The 14,494-nt window shown below is 48.6% G+C and overlaps 1 protein-coding gene across 1 annotated transcript; it reads left to right on the top strand.

Moving 5' to 3' along the window:
• Positions 1-10,558: 10,558 nt before the first annotated feature.
• Positions 10,559-12,530, top strand: PHATRDRAFT_43713 (predicted protein; the record flags this gene model as incomplete). The annotated part of the gene is made up of 1 exon (XM_002178070.1): positions 10,559-12,530. Exon 1 carries the CDS (start codon positions 10,701-10,703, stop codon positions 12,528-12,530), a length of 1,830 nt encoding a protein of 609 aa, XP_002178106.1. The 5' UTR covers positions 10,559-10,700.
• Positions 12,531-14,494: the final 1,964 nt, after the last annotated feature.

Here is a 14,494-nt window from a genome sequence, read left to right as displayed (position 1 = left end):
AACAATTTCTAGATCTGATCATACTCTTTCCTACTCTAGACTATCGTTGGGCACTTGACTTCTTGCTGGGTTTCTTACCTGTAAAGGCTCCCCCTATCCCACGCCCGACACTCTGGACGCCGGAGAAAAGACCTTTCCCGACCGAGAGTACACCGCCGGCTGTCCCTTGAACGACTGATCCGACGCCTTGCCCAACACCATTTCCGATCGAAGACACTCCGTTAGCCAGCCCCGACGCGACTGCTCGTCCATCACCGAATGTGATGCCCTTCCCAATACCTTTACCAATTATCATAGCGCCTCCGGAAACTAACACGCAGAAGAAACAATTCGTGAATGGGATGAAAAAAGGCTCGTGTCTTGGAAAAACAACCCTCATTTTCTTCGCGTACCTCCTCCAAAAACGTGCCCGACTCCTTGGCCGGCACCTTTCAGAATCTGACCTGCGCCCGATCCAACCCCGGAAATTGTATCTCCGACACCCTCTCCGACACCTGACACGAAGCTGTTGACTCCAACACCAACGGAGCGAGCTCCAACTGCTCCTGTTGCACTTTCAATTCCTCCTCCGATTTTACTGGTTAGAGCACTCACGCCAGAACCAAGGCCCTTACCAGCTTTCTTCAGAACGTAGTCAGCGGTGTTCCCGGCAATATTCCCGGTAACACGAAGAATGTCGCCTTCTACGAACTCGTCGTCACCACCGTCGCGAGCTGCCAAAAACTTCCAGTCTTGAAAACTGGCAGCCGTCATTATGGTTACCAATTTTAGCTTTACGCGAGAAAAGTAAACCGTACTGAGGAGCTCAATGAGTCTATCCGGTGGTCCCTTAACACCAGTGGCCTCGTAGCGAGAAAACTTGAGCTCGGCTTTTTCAATCTTGAACTTGAGACGCCGTGTGAAGTAATTCATCAGGTTTCCTCCGCGAACACCTTTCCGTATTCTATACCGCGAAGCCTCCGGAGTGCGCTTAAAACTCACCACCATTGTAAAAGGAGAAACCCTCGCATGTTTAATGTCAAGAAGTGTATCACTTTCTGGCGGTGTATAGGATGCTTCGGTGTCAATGTACGAGGAACGTCGTTCCTGAATGGAGACTGAATATCCATCGTGTTCATCGTCCCACGTTAATTTAATTTCATAACTACCAAATTCTCCGGCGGCGGCGAGAATTCGGTCAGCCAAATCAAGCATTTTCCAAACAAATGTCTCGCTTGTGTTCACTATTATTTTTTGAGATATTCCGTTCGAGTGCGCCAGATTCAAGTCGACTAAATCTATCTTGATCAATTCTTTCTCCAGAGATCCTCGACACTGAATACAAAGATCAAAGAAACTCGCTTCTGACGAAGAATCCAGAACTATTGGATATGGTGAATTAATGGTCTCATCCCTTATTTGAACATTGTGCACAATCACTGATAATTGCGATCGCTCTGGTGACTTCAAAAGTGCTTGCCCTCGTTCGTCCGTGGATTTTTCTTCGTCTTTGAACACACGCTGCCAATCAATTGTAAATCGATGGAAAAGAATTGAGCAAATTGGGTCTTGTGCAATCGAGCGGTCCAGCAGCTCTTCTTGGCTTTGCCTCTGGCGAGCTTCAACCCATGTTTCACTCGAGGGACAGGGCTTTTGCGCCGTAAGCGGTGATATAGTTTCATACTTCTGTTTCGGAAGAGGTGAAGCTTCTTGCATGATTTGATCAAGGGCATATCCAAAAAAAGCCTGCTCTTGCTTAGTGCCAGGGCGAGCTTCGTTCATCGTTACGCGAAGCTCTGACCATTGAATGCGAAACCTCAGAAAGTCGTCGTCGAAGCTTCCTTTGATAGCTGAGCTTTCAGTATCTGACCTCGCAAGCTTAGCCATTTTGAATTCACCAAGTTTGACAACCAAACGAGAGTCCTGCGCCCCCACGACGGTTTGCAGAGCGATGCTTCCGATCGGTTGTCCGTCCCCTCGTTTGACAATGGCAACGCGCAGCCCCAAAGAGTCGATTCGAAGCGGAGACGTTCGTCCGTCAAAATCCTTGTACTCCAACGAAATACTTGCTGTCTCACCGGAGTGAGTGGAAAGTGATAAAATTGCCCCAGGCTGGATTGCCTTTTGAATACCACCGGGTTGACGTACAGCAATAGCGTAAGTGGAGCTTCCATTATACACCACGTACTCGGGTACAACATGCAATTCCGATTGGTACGAGTTCACTAGTCGCCGGTATGCAAAAAAACCCGAGAGAGTGCCATCGTTCCACCGTAAAGGAGTGGCGTCTACTCCGCCCTCGCAGATTGATATATCATCGAGCATAAAGGCGGAACTACGGCGAAGGCCTTCGTCGCCTTCCATTGTCAAATGCAAAAGACGGATTGGAGATTTTGAATTTGGAAGAAGAGAGACTCTTCCGTTGTGTTCCTGCGAACGGAAAGCTCCAAAGGGTGTCGAAAGCTTATCAGACGAGCTTCTGCTATTTCGAATACCTGTAGCGCTACGTCGAATAGAGGACCGTTCTGAAGATTCCATTTGCTCAAAAAGTATGTCACCGGTATGGTCGACGGCAAAGTTGCAGACTGTAACGTAAAAGCATCGATGGTAGTTGAATGCAAGAGCTTTTTCGACTTCGTGCCTTTTGTCGTCCGTGGTCCTCCGTCCCTCGCCACCTATAGATGCAAGCATTGCCAAGTTTTCGTCGCCCTCTGCGATAAAGAACTCTGTACCGTTTGTGGAAGGGCGTCCAAGAGTCTCTGCGGTCCTCCTGTCAAACGGCAATTGACATCGTATTGGTTCGGGCAATCGATATTCGGCAACCAATGGCAAATCTATCCAACCACCTTCCATCCAGTCAGTTGTCGTTCCTCCGATCGGGAGATCTGCGCAGTTCACGGACACTGCGATTGATGGACCAGGCGTAAATATTTCAACAGAAGTGTTCGGCTGCAGCTCATGCGTAGAATCTTTCTTATTGTGGCGAACACTTCTACTGAACGTATATGGCATGGGTGTCTTGACACTAATACAAACCGGAATTTGGTTTTCAATTGTAGCCCGAGGTTCAAGCAAAAGTCTCACCGCAAGATAAGTGTCGTCAACTAGGATCGTTTGAATTCTCACATGTAATCCAAATGGGTGAACGTCAGCTGAATTTTTGCGTTCACCGGAGAACCGATCAGTGGGAACACAGCATACGTCAAAATGTTTTTCGACAAGCTTAGAATCAGTTACAGCGAACATTGTTCTGTCGACGGCAACTTCGATGAAACATTTCATCTCAACATCATCGCTAAGCTCGACCAAATCTGGCGCAACAACAATCTCTAATTTCGTTCGTTTGCCCTGGTTCCAACTTTCTCGGAAGTCTTTCAAAAGGTCGACCGGTAAACCAAATCTTCGCGAAGATTTGGAAATCTGTCCATCTTTCGCAATCAAGCTTGCACGTGTAGACATCGTGTGTTGCTCTTGGGAACGACAGATTCCAATCGATTTGACTTCTCCTTTGGAAGTTAGAGCACCAATGGCGAAAGGAATCTTGGTAGCATTATGGATGTCAAACCCGCTCGAGAGGTGAAGTACCTATGGCAATTACAAGCAAGAGAGAGGTCAGCCTTGTCCTTGAGAATTTCATTCCGATCAAAATACTGGGGACTCACAGTGGTCTTGCCTTCACGTCTGATCTCGACAAAGACAATTGTCCCATCTGATATTCGCCGGGCTTCCCGGTTGCCCATCTACCATTTCATCAAGGTTTTTAATTGCAAGTGTAGAGTTTGCAATATAGATCACAATCTCTTTAGCAAAGGACACGTCTTGACCATACAGTCTTTTACCGCCTGAACCCAACGCACTGGGAGGATCGAATCTGAAGTATTCTATTGAGCTACTACTACAACGTCGCTGCTCGCTGTCCTGTCCGGGAATCACAAAGCAAATCTCCAGGCCAGAATGATTTTCCAGCGCGTAGGGAAGAGCTGATACGAAAGTCCGAGCAGCGCTGGCAGCAATACTCCGTCGTCGATGCGGCAGAGATTTGTCAACGGAGGACGCTGAAGTCGTTCCTGTTTCAGTTGCAGTCGAATAAACTGACCACATACGCTTCGCTGACGCCAAACTCATAAGGAAATGTTCAGAAAAAGAAACATGGCACGGGAAAGACTCGATGTCAAGAGTTGTGCTGGGCCGAAACGAATTAAAACGTTCGCTAATTCCTCTTTTCGCAGTCAGCGACAGCTCCCATGGGTCGTCAAGCAACGTTTTCCACGTTTGTACAGAAGAATCGAAAAAGTCCGACAACAATGAAGTATGAATGCTTAGGTCGAAGAATAAGACCGATTTAACCCCTCTCCCATCAATAACTCCTCTGCGCCATTGTCCCCCAGCTGCAAAATTTCGTGCGACCAAACGAATCAGCGCTTCGTCTAATCCCTGTAGATCATTGACAAAAGTGACTTTCGTCTCCGGCATCGTAATTTTCAACGACAATACGTCCATTGAAGAGCTTCTTTCGCTCTGTGAGCTGATGCTTCGGACCTCAGGACCTTGCAAACTCGAAGGTGGGTCGCTCTGAGACGTGTCCTCTGGTGCGTGTTTGTCTAATTCTGAAGCAAGCTCTTGAATTCGAGCCGCTTGTTCGTCACTCAGCGACTTTGGGATCGTTTCTTCATCGGGCTCGGTGCCCATGTCATCGAAACATTCTAAGAAGCTTATTAAAATGGCATTCAATAACGCAGCATTGCGCATCGACAAGCAAATATCAACAGGCTCTACTGCAGCTGCGCGAATGTCTATCTTTTGCCCGTCAATGGCGTCAGCTTTCGTCGAAATGTGCAAAGACAACCGAGTCGGATCGAGTACCTGCAACGGACTGCTCAATTTCTCACCAAAAGCTGTGTACGCTTCAAGATAGTCCACATCAATTTTTACGTCGGCTGAACTGATTTTTCCGCTCGACAGCAACCGTTCGACTACAACGTTTGTGCTAAAGCGTCCACCCAAGACAAATGTTTCTGCTGCTGAAGACGTGACCAAGCTCCCGCCTGACGTTGTACCTACGGAACCCAAGTCTACAAAGATCACGCTGCACTCATCCGTCGTCATTTCGAACGTCAAAGTGACAATATCTTGGAAATTGCTGTCATCACGATGAGCAAAATCAGCCTCAGCTTCAGGGTCGTGGTTTTCTTCACTAGTAACCTCAACGATCTCCCGACTAGGCTGTGCCATCAAGGCTTCTTCGGGAGCCTTTTGTCGCAACGCGGAATCCTTTCCGTCAGAGCCAACAAAAGCTATAACTTCGGCAACAGCATCGGGTATGAAGACCAAGCGTGGCGAACCAATTCGAAGTTTTAGGATTGTCGCGTCATTTTTCCCTTCATAAGATATAGAGAACAAATCTGCGCCTTCCTTTTTTCTGCCAGTCGCGGCGGAGTCGTCCTGGTACACAAGTGAACGGTATTGTCGGCCGGCTGCACTGAAGCGACGATCATCGCAGACCAGGTTTCGCAGAAAGACAGTGCTCAAAGTTCTTTGCTCATCAGAAAGTAGTTTTAAGGACACGCTGGCAGCAAGAGCTGCGACGCGAATCAGAGGATCATTCGTTCCGGTACCACAAAGTTCGACGGAAAACGTCCCAATCTTCAAATCCAAGTATGTTCGGGTTTCCTTCTCTAATGCATTCGCCCCTGCATGTGTCACCTCGAAGCCCTTCCTCGCTTCGCAATCGTTTTTTAAATCCCAGGTTGTTGCAACTACCATTGCATCCTCTCTTAGGAAGAGGTCTGACTCTCCGAAGTTTTGGTCAAGTGTTGCGAGAATTTGAGTATACTGAGCACTCGAGACGATGAAAGACGCTGTGGGTACATCAATGTTGACAACAGTAGCCTGGTCATCTTTCGATCCAACGCCTTCGGCTTGGAGGTAGACTTGGACAATCATCTCGATGGTCTCTTCTTGCATCTTGGACGCTAGAGCGTCCCTCAACATCACATTCGAAAGTTTGACATCGGCTTTCCCTCCACCCGGAGACGGCAATGTAGTGTAATGTACGCTCAGCCCCCCAGCTTCCAACGATAACCAACCTTCGGCGTATGCCGCCTGTGGTAAGACAATCTCAAGCCCACTTGCGTGGACGCAAAACACTTTGGACAACGTTGAAGGTGACGCCATTTCTGCGGCCGCTGCTGCAGCGGAGGACGCCATGTGAGCTGTCAAGGCACCCAATATACCATCAGTGGCATATTCTAGCAGAGACAATACCTGAGCTTGGATGTAGACGATCCTCATGGGGGACATCATGATATCAGCGTAAGCTTCGCATTCGGCCATATCCACGCCTTCTAACGGACGACTTTCCATCGCATTTTCACCCTCACGGTACTCGATAGTTAGAAGACTTTCAGATTGCTCTGGAGCCAGGCCGAGAATCGTTCTGTATAATGAATTTGTCCGACTGGTTTCAGGCGTAACCACCTTGATGTCTCCTAGTACTAAATTGAGTCTCCGAGCATCCTTGGCTCCGGACAGCATATGCACACTCGACGCAGACATGGTCAGTGTGAATAGAGGTCGATCGTCTCTCGCGGAATTCAACACAATAGATAACGATTCCATTTCTGCTCGAACTAGCACTGTCTTCTCGCGAAAAGTCTGATCATGTGTCCTGTCCTGTTCCTGCGACACCCCACTAGATGCAGAATACTTTCGTTTTGCACGAGAAGGGCTTGAGGCAATCAGGAGAGAGCCAGCCTCAGATTTGCAGCTTGAATCCATGGACAGCGTGAACTTCGAAAGCATCACAGTCAAGACCTTCACTACCTGGGGGTTCCAATTAACACAAAGCGTTGTGAACTTAGCATCTAGGACGGAGTCCGCTCGGAGATTAACACCACCTAGGTTGTCTAGAGTCCAAAGATCTGGCTGCACTGCAAATTGTGCACCATTAATGGTAAAAGTAATGTCTGCCAGACTCTCCAACCCGGAGAAGTCTGGTTGGAATGCTCCGATCTTACGAAGCTCGCCCAATATATCGTATCGACTCTCCTCGGGTAGTGCTTTGTCTGAGTCTGGTAGCTTAGAGTGAGCGATGAGGCGCTGCTGTCTTGGAAAGTCATTGTCAGATCGATCCAACACCCAGAACCACCCCATTGACAATTTCAATATCGTTCCGCCATTCGAAAGGACAGAAGAGGAGAGAGAGACTGACACTAAATGAGCCTCCACACCATTTCCAGTATCTGTCAGCAGTTTAAATGATAACTGCTGAAGATTCACTGAAACAAACAAGATTAAAAATTGCTTCGATGCTCCCGCCCCGCGCATAGACGATGAAATAGTATCTCCCTGCCGCCGTGCCGTCTCCAATAGCCGGACCGCACCGGATGCCGACGATGTTGCCGACAGATCGTCTTCCAGACCATGTTCTGGTCCGCCGTCAGAAAAGAGATCGTTTGCAACCTCCGCCCACGTCTCGAACACAACAAGAATCCGAGAAAGTTGAGAAGGGGCAATTCCCACACTCACGGACGGAATGACTCCAAATACACAGACCCTGGGATGCTCTCCAACGTAACTCTCTATACCAAGATCAATCAAGATCGAAATCGGTTCAATCACCGCGTCGTTATCAACTTTAAACCCGCCTTCTTCATGTTTCCTTACCAGCCTTCTCCAGTAGTTTGCTTTTCCAACCATAAATGTGAGACTCGTTATCGAAAGGGAGCCGCAATCAATAACAGAATCAGAATCTCTATTGTCTTTCAGTCGAGGATGATTGCGAAACCACGCTTCCACCTGCTGTGCCATTCCCGCTCCAGTCTTTCCATATTTCATTTGGAGATGACCGAGGTCAAAGATAAGCACGTTTGCTCTAGAGTCGACGCAGTTTTCTGGAACAATGACTATTGGTGCTTGAATGTTGAAATCAACTGTCCACGACGCCTTTGTTTCAGTTTTTGTTTTCCAAGCATCAATCATAGCCACTGAGAAGTCAGAAACTACCTTAGAAGAACTCTCCACATTTTGATCACTCGAATTTAACTCGCTCGCTGCATTCGCTTCCACCGCGTCATAGAAAAGATCGACCGAGCCCGATATGGACTCACGGAGCAACACATTTGGATTATTCGCTTTGGACCGAGGAATGTGTTGACTTTGCGTGATGAACCTTTTGAGCTCCCTGAGTAATATCGGCGATGCAACCGCTTCAAATGTATTCAGCCGTATTTTCAGGTCTTGATCGCCGCCCTTTGTTTTTGCAAGCCGCATCCCGAAAGCTTTGTCCATTTCCACGGTAACATCCGATCGGGTTTGATTCTGGAGGATGATCGGAAACAATGTGCCCACCGTAACCTTGTCGAGAACGGCAAGGCTACTCATCGAAAAATCGAAGTCAAATGAGCCGTCAGCACTTGCCTTAAACTTAGATGTCACGGTGCCCATTTCCAAGGAAGCCACAGGACTCAAGTTGTAGGATGTGAGGTGGATTTTGAAGGAACCCAAGGTGAATCCAACGTCGCATAGCTGGCTGTCGTCGGTAAGCTCAGCGTCGGCCACTTGATCCATAGTAACGATTTCCAATTCCTTCATTTCTTCAACAGTCAACTGAACGGGAGGCTCCTCTTCAGACGGGAAGACATCAGGGTTTCCCTTCGGCTTCGCATTCCCACCAAACAAGGAATGAAACAAACTTCCTTTTTTGCCTTCCGTCGTTAAGTCGCTCTTTTGTCTCTCTTTCTCAAACTGGGCGTCAGCAATGTTTCTCCATGTCATAAGTCCTTCCAGCGAAATGGAGCGATCTTCTTCAATGTTCTGAATAACTTCACTTTCAGCCACGGTTAAAGGTTTTAGCCACGAGCCATTTTTGTAATGTGCCTGTCTCTTGTATAGCGGGATGTATGCTTTCCGTCGCCGAAACGCCAAGATAAATTCGCTCCATGATCGACGCCCGTTCATCCGACCAATGCACCGGTATGCGTACCTCCACCACTCACGCGCCGTGTCTTTCGTCACGCGTTGAAGTGGTCGGTACTCCGGAAACAGCGGTACTGCCGCTTCTTCTGATGGTCGAATCTGCTCGACAATCTTGTGCCCGAGCTCGAGTTGTGTCTTGGACAAAAGTATGCTCAGCGAGTCCAGCTCACTCGCCAACATGTATTTTGGAAACTCAACACATGCATTGCTATCGGCTTGCCGCAGTGTAGCTTCAAACGAGAGGGGGGCCAGTACGTACGTGTGATCAGGCTCATCAGGTTCGTTATTTTCCTGGATTGCAAATAGCTGTTGTTTGTGTTTAGACAGGGAAGCGGAAGAGCGCATCTCATCCTCGTCCATATAAACGCCCAGACCGACAATACGCAGCGCTTTGTACAAAAACGAGTTCGCCTGGTTGATCGCTTTCTTGCCGGTCCGGTCCACAAATGCCACATTGCCATTTTCGTCCGTCGTAGTCAACACGAGAGATTCGAGTACAATTCCAGCCGAACTTTCCGAACCATGTAGCTGAATATGCACGTTTGAAATTTCCACCTGAATGTTCTCAATGATGCGTCGGACTAGGCGCGCACCAAATGAAGCGTTGCTGTTACTAGTAGCTGATGGCGAATTAGATCCCCCGTCCAAGTCTTCTGCGGCGAGTTGACGAAAGGCGTTCGCCTTGCGACGGTAATCGTCTTCATCAGCCATCGCTTTCTCGCGCATCTGTTGAACTTTGCTGGCGCGCTCTTCTTCGCTAGCATGAAGGGCGTGCAGGAAGTCCGCCTGTGCGGTCCGATCGTAAGGCTCCACCGTGACACTCAGGCCCTGGGCCCTTAGCACCACAGGACGACTCATGAGGTGCGCCCACGGTACGTCAACTTGGAAGCTTCGAAACTGTCCGCCCACGACTTTGAACGGAATAGCTAGATTGGGGGTTTCGGCTGCCTGTCGATCGAGGGCGAGATTGACCGCATCACAATTGAGTTCGAGCGCGTTGAGCTCGATTTTACCGCTCCATACCGCGACGTTGAGGGATTCGGCGTCGAGGTTCTTGACGTACTTACCAATAGTCTGTTCGAGAACGTCGAGCAAGGCCTTTTTCGCCATGCTGTTGCTGATCGTGTATTTTAACGGAGTTCTTTGCGCGTTTTGTTCGTTTCCTTGCCATCGATAACTGGGCTGATTCGATTGGAGGTATCACGACTTACCAGCGACATCTTTTTTGCACGTGAGAACAGTCACGGACAACTCGGATCTCATTGTCGACTGCCTCCCGCGAGATCTCTTCGTTCCTCGGACCGCGCCTATCGAAATCCAAGAATTCTTGCCTACTGCTGATTGGAACCGTGACGTCCTCCCAAGATCAATACTGTGTCGAGGAAGTGTCCTTGATATCTTCTTCATAACAGAGCATGTCACTCACAGCCAGTATTCATGAATTCACATCACAGTGACAACTTTTCTATATAATGTTACAGTATGTCTTCGACCATACTTATCGTGTTTCTCCAACCGTCGACAGGACATGTATTTTTTCGTCTGTCCTGCGCAACACACTCTACCCCAGGAACCAAGCAAAGACGCGACACTCTCTGTCAAATTGAGGAAGGGACCATGACAGAGAAAGTCTACCTTTCTGTTAATACCACATATTCTGCAAGCCACACTATCGGAATGCATTGTATCCTCATTGCTTGATCTATATCCACTTTAAACGCTTTGCGACCATCCAGACGCCAACCATGACGACGGTAATTACAACGGCTCGCACCACCACCAACGAGTTCAAGCCGTCGATTGAACTGCAAAGCAAAAAGCCCACCACCAAAAGTATAACCTCAGCCTTACCGGGAGCCGTATCCGATTCGTCCGAGGCTCGCTACTGGTCCAATAAATTCGGATTAGGTGATGCCTCCGGTAGTATCCCACAATTCGCACATCCGCGTAAGCTGCTCCTCAAAGCCGGCTCGGCGGCGATGGTGCACAAAGTCCTGTTCGGACCAGCAGCCTTTACTTCGTTCAACCCGTTGGCCGTTGTCAGCGGACCTCGAGTACGTTTGTACGGAACAACACAACAGAGCACTTTTCATCGTCAGTTAACCCGTCATTCACGACGAGTCGCGAATGATATTGTCGCCGACCGACAAGTCCAAACGGGAGGACATTTGGCTCTGACGGCGGCCTACCGTCACGATGGACGCCTGATGGCGGTTGGTTTGGAAAACGGGCAAGTCCGGATTGCCGACGCCACCTCGCGGGCCACCTTGTGTACCTTCGAGTCCACCACCACGGCAAAGCTACCGATGAGGGTTTTACAGTGGTTTCGCGATGGACAACATCTACTTTCCGCCGGCGACGATGGTGTGGTGCGCGTATGGCAACTGTCGCAGGGAGCACTGGGTGCGCGGAATGCGCTTTTGGAATTGACAGGACATGGAGACGCCATACGATGTGCGGAATTGTGGCAGATGCCAGCGAAGGAGTCTCAAGGCAGCTGGCCGAATCGAGCCTTGGCCTTTACTGGCAGCTACGATCACACCATTCGTATTTGGAGCATGGACGATATTGTGTCTGCAAAGCAACAAGAAGATTCGAAAGAGATACCACAGGAGGACCGGTGTTTGTCAGTTTTGTCACACGGTGCTCCGGTTGAGGCAATTCTCCTGATGCCTTCGACGGATCCCAACGTGCCGGTTTGGCTCTTATCTGTGGGCGGAACCGCTGTCAAGGTGTGGAATCCACTTACGGGATTATGCGTCTCGACGACACTGGCCCAACATCGCAAAACGATCACGAGTTTGATCGCAGCACCCCGAGAAAATTCCGAAACCGGAGAAACCTACGTACGGATTGTGACGGCTGGCTTGGATGGTCTCTTTCGTGTGCACACGTGGGACAGTCAGACAGGTCAAATAGCACATTTGCATGGCATCAAGTTACCAATGTCGATCACTTGCTTGGCCATGAACGAGGCTGCGGATCGGTTAGCGATTGGAACCATAGAGGGAACGGTTTTGGTCCGGCAAAAGGGACCTAGCCTTACACAGCATAAACGCCAGCGCGAGCCTAAGGCCGGAACGTATTCCTTCTTCACGAGAGGAATGAATGCGGACGTTGTTGAAGGAGACTATGTGGTAGAAGCAACAAGCAAGAAGCGAAAGCTACGAAATTTTGATATTGCGTTGAAGGAATTTCGTTACGGGGATGCGCTGGACGAAGCTCTAAAGACGCGCATTCCACAAGTGGTGGTGGCCGTATTGGAAGAGCTCGGAAAACGCAGAGGCCTGACGATTGCGCTATCAAACCGCGACGAAGAAAGCTTAGAGCCGCTGCTTTCCTTTACGGTACGCTACGTTGCTCGCCCTCGGTTTTCTGCATTATTGGTGGGTGTGGCGAACAAACTGATTGATATTTACAGCAACGTTTCTGGACAGTCCGAAGTAATCGACGAACTGTTCGATAAGCTGACCACACAGGTTTCCGGTGAATGCCGCGCTCAGAAGATGTTGCTCCGTGTCATGGGACAGTTAGACGCGATCATGTCCACGGCGGAAAGGGACGAAAGTAGATAACAACTAGCACTAAAACCAACCATGTCAAATCTTAGACATAAAATATACTTTGCCACAGAGGCTTGTTCAAATCTTTCGCTTCCCTTGCGGTGTGTTGCCGATAACAACCTTTTGCTATTTGTTATATGCCAACCCTGGTGCAATGCGCCAGAAGGCTGTGAGACTGCGACGAAGGACGGTGCCGACACGCGCACGCGGTACAAACAAAAACCTAATTTGCTCCCGTAATACTAGCATCCAAATTGAATGTCCGTGAATGACACAAATCCAGGACTGCACTTTGTTTCCTACCATTTTACGGAGAAGTGGGAAACTGCGACGATAAGGGTCTAGAATTGTGCCTGATGTAAGGAATCGCTGGATAGTAGATGCTTTCGTAAGGTGAACAGAGGCGTAAAACAGAATCTAAAAGACTTGTCTAGTAGACTCAGGGATATGAACCCCACACGAACGCTTGATGTAGGGGTTTTCTAGTCCCCTCACATCTAAACCAGAGAGCGCTACATGGAGAGATGTGTCCCCTCAAAACCACAACGGGAAAAAAGGGATCCAAAACTGTAAATAAAACTTTGACACTTCGTGCAATGACAAATAGAAATGCAAATGCACTTTATTCAACCTTGTACCTTGGATTTGCAACAAATATTCCGCAATATTTTAGAAATCATTGCAAATCTTCTTTAGATCTTTGATCTGAGTAGGAGCCGTAATGTCTTTTGCCAATCATTTGTCTTCTTTTTTGCGTTATGTAATCTCAATCATCAAGAAAATACGAGCCGCACTGAACTGCGTCGGATAAGGCCAAGCAGTGCGCTTGAGGTGACCAACATAAAACACCAACAAGATAAGACGCTCCTCTGCAGTGGGCAATATTGCGACACCAGTGCAAGGAATCACAGCCAGTGCTCCAGGCTAATCTGCGTCAGGATTGGGGAGTATCCCCGGGAGTTCGAATACTGACGTCTAAGGAAGCTACTTAGACCAAACACATTCTGTCCCTTTTTGGAGGTTTTCCACTTTTTCCCATCCCCTTACATTAAGCGTATTTCTCAAAAATAAACTAGAGAAATGTAAGTATTTAGTTTTCTAGGGAAATATCGTCCAATGTACTTCAAGAAAATCAGTTCTCTCCCCAAGGTACTCTTTCTGCTTGATCGCACAGCGCCAATCACTCAATGACTTGTCCAGTAGGCTTACAGCTAGGGGTATGAACCCCACATTGACGCTTGACGTAGGGGTTTCGAGAAGACAAGATCGCCTACAAAGTAGGAAAGAGTATGCATCGCGTCGTCTAAGACTTGACTATGAAGCCTGGAAAGAACGCACTGGGAAAATAGTCCACGTCGTAGATTTCTAGTGATGTTCCAGGAGTCCTCCTGATCGTTACTTCTACAACTCCCAACGTTTTTCTTGAAGGTAGGGCAATCCTGTATATAATGAGTTGTTCAGCCTCTTTTCCGCTGCTAGTCGTTGTATCATTTCTATCGCTCGAGTCGCTGTGTTTTACACGTCCTTTGGTCGCCGCTCCAAAATCCAAACCTTGTTCGCAGTCAGCGTCGCTACCGGTTTTGTTTCGAGTAGCAGAACGGCATTATTCTAAAATCGTTTTCCGAGCGAGAAAAGATGACGATGTGGAGGATGATGACGATGACAGCGACACGGAGTTTGATTTGAAAGATCAAGATTGGCGAGCTTTTCGTGCCAAGCTGTTCATGGGAGAAGGCCTTCCTTCAGGCAAGTCAGACAGCAGCAGCAGCAGCAGTAGCAAAAGTAGTCGCACCAAGACTGCGACACCGGACGAGGACGATCTCGACGGTATCGGGACAGTGTTTGCGGACAGTTTGGCGACAGACCCAGACGCCCAAAACATGACGCCACTTGATCCTTCGCAATGGGCATACGACTCAGGGAAAGTGATTGAACAAGGTGCGATTATTCTGGGTGGTGTCGAGCAAGAATATGGT

The sequence above is a fragment of the Phaeodactylum tricornutum genome, chromosome 2, assembly GCF_000150955.2.
Source record: "Phaeodactylum tricornutum CCAP 1055/1 chromosome 2, whole genome shotgun sequence".
In the NCBI taxonomy this organism is placed as follows: Eukaryota; Bacillariophyta; class Bacillariophyceae; order Surirellales; family Neidiaceae; genus Phaeodactylum; species Phaeodactylum tricornutum.
The sequence above is the reverse complement of the archived record's forward strand: the minus strand, read 5'-3'. Positions and strand labels throughout refer to the sequence as shown.